The sequence below is a fragment of the Danio rerio genome, chromosome 6 (assembly GCF_052040795.2).
Source record: "Danio rerio strain M-AB ecotype USA chromosome 6, GRCz13ab, whole genome shotgun sequence".
NCBI lineage: Eukaryota > Metazoa > Chordata > Actinopteri > Cypriniformes > Danionidae > Danio > Danio rerio.
In genome coordinates this window covers 42994366-43005512 of record NC_141026.1, presented here as the reverse complement: position 1 = coordinate 43005512, position 11147 = coordinate 42994366, and the positions used below count along the sequence as shown (strand labels likewise).

Genomic DNA, 11147 nt, shown 5'->3' with positions numbered 1-11147 from the left:
GTGGAAACTCTGCATGACCATTGGACACTGCAACTGTCGGTCTGATCACTGTAAACCCGCCCCTATTCTTCGTGTGTGTTACATTTGAAATGTTGTGCTGGAACAAGGATCTACGCTGTGGGTTCCCATAAATAGTTTCTCTCAGAAGTGTAGATAATATATTATTTCCAAGGTGTAGATTATTTTTACTTTTAAACTAATTTATAAACAACTTTGTTCATGAGGAATGTTTCTTTTCTCAAACAAAATGCCGTGAGGCGGAACCAGTGATGTGAGATGCTGCCAGGTCAGGGATTGTTTTTTGGCAGCGCAGGAAGAGCAACTGTCAAATTTCTGAAAACTTTGCTGAATGAAGTAAGAGCCGAGGAATTTAGTTTACAGTTTTATTTCTAATATCAAAGTTAATAAGTTGATATCATCAAAATTCATCAAATTACTGTAATTTGGTTCTCTGACGACATCAAGCTGGTTGGTTTGACCAGCAGCGTCGCTGTCAGCAGTTCAAAGTCTGCGCATTCACTCTCTGTTACCCAACCGCGGTGTTGATCCAGAGATGACAGATTTTCCCAAAACACTGAACTTTAACGTCGGTGTCCTCGGCCATGTGGACAGCGGGAAAACATCTCTCGCCCGGGCGCTGAGCAGCACCGCATCCACCGCAGCCTTCGACAAGAACCCACAGTCCAAAGAGCGGGGCATAACGCTGGATCTCGGCTTCAGTGCGTTCACGGTGCCGTTACCGGAGCACCTGAGAGAGTCCTGCGGGGAAAAACAATACGACAGTCTGCAGTTCACATTGGTGGACTGTCCAGGACATGCCTCTCTTATACGCACTATCATCGGGGGTAAGTGGGTGTATTTTTTTCAGTAAAGCAACAATTACACTAATAAAATTCACTTTGACGTGTGACTTCACGCCTTCTACGTACACAAAGCACTAGAAGTTACTGACTTACGTACTGACTTGTTTTTAATTAACTAACCAACAGAATAGTAACCTGTCAGGGCACTTTATAATCTGTGCAGCAGTACCACTTTTGATCAATAGGTGGTGTGTGTGCAGCGTTTGAAGATGCCATGTTAATCACTGTAAAGACAGAACAGACATTGTCAGGGGAAAAAAATTCCACCCTCTTCCCAAACTAACAGGTACTACAATTTAATCGAAATATTAATATTAAATGTAATACACTTATTGTGTTAACTTGTACTCTAAGAAACCTCCATGTACCTAAAGCTGAAATAAATGTCACTATAAATCTGTAAATGTTTCCCAATGATGGGTTGCTGGAAGGCCATCTGCTGCGTAAAACATATGCTGGATAAATTGGCAGGACTAAGATGAAAAGAAAATGAATGAGTGAAATCTGTAGTTACACTGTTCACCCTACACACCTTACCAAACATTAACCCTTTAACTACCCCACCAAGAAAAAAAATGTTTGGTTTGCATTTCTCCTAATCTCCTACTCCTAATGTCACTAGTTAACACACTCAACACATTTTTTTTTTCAACGCATCCCATAATCTATAAAATATCAGCCTCTACCAAATGGTTGATATGTCGGTTTATGGTAAAAGTACCGGAATTAATACATATACTATAAAATATCTGAAAATATGAAGTGTAAGACCAATTTATTTTTAAAAATATTCCAAATAAAATATTTTTTAAATACTAAATCACCTTTTTAAGTATGCCATAAAATATTTCAGATTCTCGTTTAACATGTAATCTTGTTTTTTTACTGTAACACCAAAATCAAGTGTAATAGTGCAACAGGATTATATTTGTTAGATTTTTTTGTAAACTAACGATGCTGTGTGTGTAAACCATTACTTAAAACAGTCCTTTAAATGACTTTAACAGTCATTAAACATTAAAAACATGGTCAACGGTTTAATAGAGCTGCAGTCAAAGGGTTAAGCCTGTTGCTGACGTTAACTGTATCCCAACTAATTAGTTATAAATGTGATTTTGTTTTATGGAAAGTGGTATATGTAAGTGCTTTATTATTGATGTAAGTACATAATTAAAAAAATACTTGTTTCGAAATGGAACAATTGATCAAACTGTTTAACCAGAGATGCTCAAGCAATTATACATCTTTAATCCTAATTTCAAATTAAAGGTTTGCATTATTTTTGAGCTGCAAAAGATGTAAATACAAAATAAACATATAGCATATTCAGAAATGAATTGGCTTTAATCAATTTTTCAGTGTAATGTGTTCTCTTTATTTTACTTTTTAAAGAAAATTGAGAATAGAGAAGCAAACAAGAGACCCGCATTGTGCTGAAATGTGCAATCTAATGTTAATTTTGTCACTTATATGGCATATAGTTTAGGCCAAATTCTGATGTTTGTAAATCAGTTTGATATTCATTCATTCATTCATTCATTCATTCATTCATTCATTTATTCATTCATTCATTAATCCATCATTCATTCATTCATTCGTTCGTTCATTCATTCATTCATTCATTCATTCATTCATTCATTCATTCATTCATTCATTCATTCATTCATTCATTCATTCATTCATTAATCCATAATTCATTCATTCATTCATTCATTCATTCATTCATTCATTCATTTTCTATTTGGCTTAATCCCTTTTTTAATCTGGGGTCGCCACACTGTGATTTTATTTATCAAAAGAATAACAGACTCTTACATAAAATTCCTATAAAATATAAGTTGACACTTGCTTTTAAACAATGTGTCTTTGTAAGATATTTTATGTATATATATTTTTTTAATCAAAGCTTTATAATTTAAATTGGTAGAGGTAAAACATAATATAATACAAATATAATGAAATGTTGAATAACTATTAATTTTTAAAATACCATATATTAACATTGTAGATTAATACCGAAATGCATTTAACTTTTTAAACAAATGAGTGAATAGAAGGCATTGAAAATAGTGTATTACCGCAGTTTATAGCAGAAAGAGCATCAAAAATGTGTCTAATGTGATACAGGAGAAGCTCTCAAATTACAAGACAAATCTGATTTGTAATGTTACAATGAAACCTTAACATATTTGCATAGATTATACAAAAAATGAGAACACTTTTACAGTTATTTCAATTTTTGTCATCATGATCAGAATAATTATTGACTAACTCAGTTTCTCAGTATCAATTAACTCCGGTCCCCTTTTAACAATAAATGCATGTGATATACTATACTGGAGAAATGTAGCTCGCATGGTTGCCTTCCTACATATGCAATCTGATAGGTATTATAATCATGGAGGGATGTATGAAGAAGTGGATGATAATTAGAAAAAATGACTTGAGGGTTTTTGAAACCTGCGGGACCAAACAAACTCAATTGTAGTGGGAATGTCTAGTGTAATTGCATTGATAGCATTGGTGTATGTGTGTGTGTGTATGTGTGCATTTATGGCACATGTGGTTGATTAAGGCGGAAGGGGGCTCCAGCTTGACTTCCTCTCTCCCCCCAAAGGGGATCTCTCAGGAAAGAATGAGTGCCAGAGAGAGGGAGAGAAAAAGAGGGAAAGGAAAGTCAATAGTCCTCTCTCCTCTTATTTTCTGTCTCATGCTGTAATGCTTTCTTGGTGACTCTATTGTGTCATGCTTAATCTGATGCTTGTGCTTTTACTCAGGTGCTCAGATCATTGATCTTATGATGTTGGTGGTTGACGTTGTGAAAGGAATGCAAACACAAACAGCAGAGTGCCTTTTGATTGGTCAGCTCACCTGCTCTCGTATGGTCGTCATCCTCAACAAAACAGACCTGTTGCCTAGCGACAAAAGACAAGTGGCTATTGACAAAATGACCAAGAGGATGCACAAAACTCTGGAGAACACAAGGTAGACTTTGTCAAACTCTGTTAACTTTAAAGTCTACATATTGTACATTTCACCATGTTCATACAATAATTAATTAATTAGTACTTAATAATAATGAAGTCGATTAACCCTGATGATGCATTCAAAGGCTTTACAAATTTCACAATTAGATTGTTGCATACATTACAGTATGTCACTAAAACCTTATTGTATTTGATCAACCACTTCTCATTATGTAAGTGTGAAAACTAATAAATAAAATAAAAACAGTTTCAAATTTAATCATGCATTTACCATGTTATTACTGCAAATATCATTCTACAAAATCTGCAAATAATTTTAGACACTGGAGTGAATGCAAATTAATAAAATTTAAAAGCTATAATAATATAATAATAAAAGCTAATTAACTCAAAATTGCTTGAAGAAATACAAATTTATGAAACTTTACTTATTTTTAAAGAAATGTAATAAAAAACAGCTATTTAAGCTTTGTTTACTATTAAATGATTTATACAATTTAATTATTTTATTCTAATTTATTTATTTTTATCCTGTTGTTTTATTATTATTATTAATATATTATTATTATTATTGTTATTATTATTATTATTATTATTATATATATATATCATAAATAATTGCAGAAATTGTTTATATATATTGTACAATATGTACATATTGTGTGCAGTGATATGTTATTAGGCATACATGCAAATCTTATACATGTTTAACAAAAATGTTTAAAAACAAAATATAGTTCCAAATGTGTGTTCCAAAAGGTTAAATGTATTTCTAATGTAATGTACTCCATACATTCTTAAGTTCAAAATGAACTGATTTCAGAACATGTAACATCTAAAAGGGTAAACTTCTTATATATTAACTTGGAAGTTAGTGCAAAATAGAATTAGATGCTTTATAATGCTTAATAATGAGGGTTAAAATTGCAGCCCAACTTGACCCAGAAACATAAACTACACCCCAAAAAAAAGTTAAAATAATATACAATATTTCCTGTAAAGCTGCTTTGAAACATCGAGCATTGTGTTATAACATTGATTTGACTTGACTTCTTTTTTGTTTGTCAGATTTAAAGACTGCCCTATTATTGCTGTGGCAGCAAAGCCAGGTGGTCCAGAGGCCCCAGATACAGACGAGCCTCAGGGAATTACTGAACTCATAGATGTGAGTTAGTGGACGTGTTGTCAACGGCACAGACTTAACATACAAAAGTCAAAGACCACTTTTAAAATGTGTTTTTTTTTACATTTGAAAATGCTTAAGTTATGATGTGTATATATATATATATATATATATATATATATATATATATATATATATATATATATATATATATATATATATATATATATATATATATATATATATATATAAATATATATATATGGTGAAAAAGCCAGGATGTAAATTAAATATAGCACATTAAATTACATTTGGACAAATTTTTGTGATGCTAACTCAATACAGAAGATTTCCTTCTTTCTGTCGCTGCATGTTGTACACTCGTTTTTGGAATTGTGCTGATGCACAGATTTTATTCCAGCTGGAGTGGAGGATTTTCAGGGCTTTTCGTCTGATATTTTGGTAGGCTGCATTTTTAAGGGTGTCTCTGTCTTTGTTTTTAGTTACTAAAGGCCCAGTCGTTCCTTCCTCATAGAGATCCGTCAGGCTCTCTTTTGATGGCTGTAGATCACTGCTTCTCCATCCGTGGCCAGGGAACGGTCATTACTGGCACAATCCTGCAAGGGTCACTCAGTGTTAATGATAATGTGGAGATACCAGCGTTAAAGGTAATGACAAATATCTATACTTTAGAATGCATATACTGCGGTTCAAAGGTTTTGCTTTGTTTTAAAAGAAAGAAATTTACGTACAAGGTCACTTTGGACATTTAAACACACAGAAGGGGCTGTTTGGGCATTTATAATGTTACAAAATATTTATATGAAATGAAATATGCAGTTCTTTTGATATATAGTTTTTCATGAGGATATTAAACAACACTATTTTCAACATTAGCCCCTTTCACACAGTGATACCGGTAAATATCCGGAAAATTTACGGAACGACTTTACCGGTATATACAAAAAAGCGCTGTTCACACAGGCGAGGACGTTACGGAATTTTTCCGGAAAAGAGCATTCACACATCCATTCCAAAATACCGGTAAATTCTGACATCATTCACCACAAATGAGCTTTAAACGGCTGCGCTTGTATTTGTAAACATTTGACTAAATTACAAACTCTGGATGATCAATATTGTGAACAACTTTCGCAGGATCACTTTCTCATGTCGAGATGTTCATAATATGTGCGTGTGCAGGCGCTCATAGGCGCACGCAAAGCTTGAAGGTAAACAAACAACGGCTTATCACAAGCATCTCATCGATGATTATTTACACAGTTGGCATTAAGAAGAACATATAAACGTGATCTGACTAACTTCTAGCAGCTAAATGTGTCTGGAAAAATATTCAAAGGCTTTTATCCTCACAAACCGCGCGGACGTAAATGCGTCTGACTGTTGTGATTGGCTAAAGCAGACGTCTCACGTCAGCACGTTCTAGACATGCACGCGCTTATTACGGGAATCTTCCTTCTGCGTTCACACAGCGCAGCATTCCGGCAAATTGCCGGTAATGTTACAACTTTTCTTTCCGGAAAATAGCCAGAACGAATTTACCGGTATTTTCAAAAAGGACCTGTTCACACATACAACCTTTCCGGAAAATTGCCGGCAATTTTCCGGAAAGGTCTGTATGTGTGAAAGGGGCTATTGATATAAAATGTTTCTTGAGAATCAAGATTTTTAGAGATTTATGTGACATTGAAGACTGGATTAAGCACTGCATTGCCATCACAAGATGTATTACTTCAATCAATTTATAGAAAACTAAAAGCACAGCTATGATGAAAAAAGCTATTTCTTTACCCAGAAAAAATCGTACAAACCTTCAATTATTGACTGTTTTCACGTGTTACACCGTAATAGGTGAACAAATATTTACCGCTGTTATGACAGCTTCTTCTGATCTTTTTTGATTCCTCAGGTCACTCGGAAGGTCAAATCTGTGCAGATGTTTCGCAAGCCGGTGCCTAGCGCTATGCAGGGAGATCGGGTTGGCGTGTGCGTGACACAGTTTGACCCAAAACTGCTAGAACGAGGTGTTGTTTGCACACCAGGTTCATTGCAGACTCTTTATGCCGCTATTATATCCGTCCAAAAGATTGAATACTATCGCGGAGCACTTAACAGCCGTGCAAAGTTTCACATCACCGTTGGACATGAAACTGTTATGGCGCGCATCTCCTTTTTCAATCGAGTGCTTCCAGCCAATGAAAACGGAGACTCTAAGCCCACATCTCAAGAGCAAAGTGCAAACTCTTTCTCATTTGACTGGGAGTTTCATCACCTGGATGAACATTTGACTAGTCAGGCAGAAGGTGGGAAAGGGGAACCACAGCAGTGGGCTTTGCTGGAGTTTGAACGACCGGTCACATGTCCACCTCTTTGCTTAGTGATTGGGTCACGACTGGACTCAGATATTCATGGTAACACTTGCAGGCTCGCTTTTCACGGAAAGCTTCTGGAAGGCTTTGAGGACAAAAACTACACGGAGACAGCACTGCCTCGGCTCAAAATCAGCAAAGACAAGCAGAAAGAAGGAGCAGTGGAACGGGTGACTACTAATGTTTATAAATTGATAAACACTATATGCGTTCTTACAGTAGATACAATAATGTTCCAAAGTTATGAGTCAGTAAAATGTATTTTTTAAAATCCTTATGTTTATAAAATACTTTAAATTATCTAAGCAGTGACAGTAAACAATATATAATGTTGACCATTTTTAATTTTTAATTGAAATTTAAAAAATTCCTGAAAGAATTTGATTTTGGTTTACACACACACACACACACACACACAAAAACTAAGCAACTGCTGAAAATGAAGCTTTAATATCCTAATAATAAAAAATATTTTACGATATAACTTTAATTCATTCAGACTTGGAGCAGTAATATGCAAATTATACACAAATGCACAAGGTGGCATGGTGGCTCAGTGGTTTGCACTGTCGCCTCACAGCAAGAAGGTCATTGGTTTGACTCCCGGCTGGACCAGTTGACATTTCTGTTTGGGTTTGCATGTTCTCCCTGTGTCCATGTGGGTTTCCCCACCAGTCCAAAAACATGCACTATAAGTGAATTAGATTAAATAAATTGGCCATAGTATATGAGTGTGTGTGAATGTGTGGGTGTATGGGTGTTTCCCAGTACTGAGTTAGGGCTGAAAGGCATGGCCTGCATAAAGAAATATGTGGTTCATAAGTGGTTCATTACGCTGTGGCTTTCTCCGATAAATCAGAGACTAAGCCGAAGAAAAATGAATGTATGTGTACAATTTATTCCACTATGTTCGGTGTCATATATTGTTTACCGTTTGCTATTTACGTACAAATCTGTTAACTTGTATTGTATTATGTATTTATAAATACACTATGTATGCTAGCTCCACTTCATTAGTTTTGTATTTGTAATCTTCGATCAGGTGACAGATGACTATACTGTGATTGGTCGAAACCTGTTTAAGAAGGAGACAAACCTTCAGCTATTCGTGGGTTTAAAAGTCACACTGTCAACGGGGGAAGCAGGGTCCATTGAAGGTGGATTCGGCCAAAGTGGAAAGATCAAAATACGAATACCAGGTGAGCAAAAACAAATGCACTCCTTTATTCTCCCTTACTTTTCTTGGGCCCTTTTTTCCTTCCTCAAACATTTCTTGTCAGGTGACTTACATATTTATATTCATTCATTCATTCATTCAAAGACAGCATATGCACAAAAGCTACTCCCATATAAAGTTACACTCAACAAAAATGCACACTGTATCTTAAATGTATGTAAAAAAAAAAATGACATCCTTTTCCTGACCCTCAAGGCTCTCTTGTGTAGGTACTGTTCATGCACATACTCACCGGCCACTTTATTAGGTACACCTGTCCAACTGCTCAACGCAAATTTCTAATCAGCCAATCACATGGCAGCAACTCGATGGGGCATGAGTTTTAGGCATGTAGACATGGTCAAGATGATCTGCTGCAGATCAAACTGAGCACCAGAATGGCTTTCCCAGGTGATTTAAATGACTATGAACGTGGCATGGTTGTTGGTGCCAGGCAGGCTGGTCTGAGTATTTCAGAAACTGCTGATCTACTGGGATTTTTACGCACAACCACCTCTAGGGTTTACAGAGAATAGCCAGAAAAAGAAAATATCCCGTGAGCGGCAGTTCTGTGGGCGCAAATGCCTTGTTGATGCCAGAGCTCAGAGGAGAATGGCCAGACTGGTTCCAGGTGATAGAAAGGCAGCAGTAACTCAAATAATCACTCGTTACAACAGAGGTATGCAAACACACCGAACCTTGAGGTGGCTGGGCTACAGCTGCAGAGGATGACACCAGGTGCCACTCCAGTCAGCTAAGAATAGGAATCTGAGGCTACAATTCGCACAGGCTCACCAAAATTGGACAACATAAGATTGGAAAAACTTTGCCTGGTCTGATGAGTCTCAATTTCTGCTGCAATGTTTATATGGTTGGGTCAGAATTTGGCATCAACAACATGAAAGCATGGATCCATCCTGCATTGTATCAACAGTTTAGGCTGCTGGTAGGGGTAGTGGTGTAATGGTGTGGGGGATATTTTTTTGCCACACTTTGGGCCCATTAGTACCAATTAAGCATTATGTCAACACCACAGCCTACCTGAGTATTGTTGCTGACCATGTCCATCCCTTTATGACCACAGTGTACCCATCTTCTGATAGCTACTTCCAGCTGTCATGTCATAAAGCGCAAATCATCTCAGGCTGGTTTCTTGAACATGACAATGAGTTCACTGTACTCAAATGGCCTCCACAGTCACCAGAACATAATCCAATAGAGCACCTTTGGGATGTGGTGGAACGGGAGATTCACATCATGGATGTGCAGCTGACAAATCTGCAGCAGCTGCATGGTGCTATCATGTCAATATGGGCCAAAACCAGTAAGGAAGATTTCCAGTACCTTGTTGAATGCATGCCATGAAAGATTTAGGCAGTTATGAAGGCAAGAGGGGGTCCAACTCGATACTATTGAGATGTACCTAATAAAGTGGCCATTGAGTGAATGCAGCAGCATACACCTCTTCATGGCCATTGAATATGAGTATTTTGCATGGTTTTCTGTAAATAAAAAAGGCTGACAAAAATATACAAGTCAATCTAAATTATAATATTTTTCCACAATTGTTGATTTGCTTTACCAAAACATGAGGCATTCTGTCTAGTAACCTTGTATGTTGCGTGTTCATAAATGGCTGTTCTTTCTGCCTCTTCTGTTAGAGGGACTGAAAGAAGAAACCAAGCAGCTTCTCTCCTCTTCCTCTAAGAAGAAGGGAAAGGGTGGGTCAAAAAATGAATCCCCCAAATTGGAGGAAGCCAAGCCAGATGCTCAGCCAGTCACCATACACCTGAACTTTAAACGCTATATATATGATCCCCACAAAAAGATGGTACAGTCCTGACCCTCAGACTGAAATCTACTAAAACTAGGATGTGCAGCAGGAAACCTTGGAGTTTAATTATGATATTTACCATTTTTTGTTACTTCTTCAAATATGGAAACTTAAAATCATCCGAAAAAAGAGAAAGATTAAGGTTCCCTGCTAATAAAACAACTTGAGGACAAGTCTGTATTTTGTGATTTACATCTTGTTTACAAGAGTGTGGGGAAAGTGTTTCTGCTTCTCTGAGTTTGGAAATAGCTTGAGGGCATAGAAAGCATTGAGAGCATAGGCAAATATTTATTTTGACAAATCATGGGTGAAATGTGTAGTTTCCACACTCTTTACTCTTACATTTGTACATGTACTGTAGGATTGCTTGTGCATAAAACTCATGAAACTAAAAAAAAAGCATAAAACTAAATGTAAAAATTAATATATATTCATTTGAAGTCACATAGGTTAGAATAACATTTTAAAGACATAAATAAGTCTTATCGTTGCTTGATTTGCTTCTCAGATTTGCATATCATTTACAGTTACGTTGTGGCAACTTGTGGAAACTTTAGGCAAATTTATTTTTAATATAAGCTACGAAAACAGCTGTACTAAATATGAAATGGCATCTGTGTTATACTTCCCTGTTTGTACCTGACACTGCAGGTAAGGACAAAGCCTGTATTTGTTATTCATTTCAATTGCCAATAACTGGACTTTTTTTAAAGGGTGCATATATAGATAACTGC

The 11147-nt window shown here is 36.2% G+C and overlaps 1 protein-coding gene across 1 annotated transcript; it reads left to right on the top strand.

The window, feature by feature from the left end:
- Window positions 1-354: 354 nt before the first annotated feature.
- Window positions 355-10586, top strand: eefsec (eukaryotic elongation factor, selenocysteine-tRNA-specific). The gene is given in 7 exon segments (NM_001037436.2): window positions 355-845; window positions 3641-3848; window positions 4919-5015; window positions 5477-5641; window positions 6904-7533; window positions 8406-8562; window positions 10241-10586. Coding segments are annotated over 7 exon segments (1731 nt in total). The 5' UTR covers window positions 355-553; the 3' UTR covers window positions 10423-10586.
- The last annotated feature ends 561 nt before the right edge of the window (window positions 10587-11147 follow it).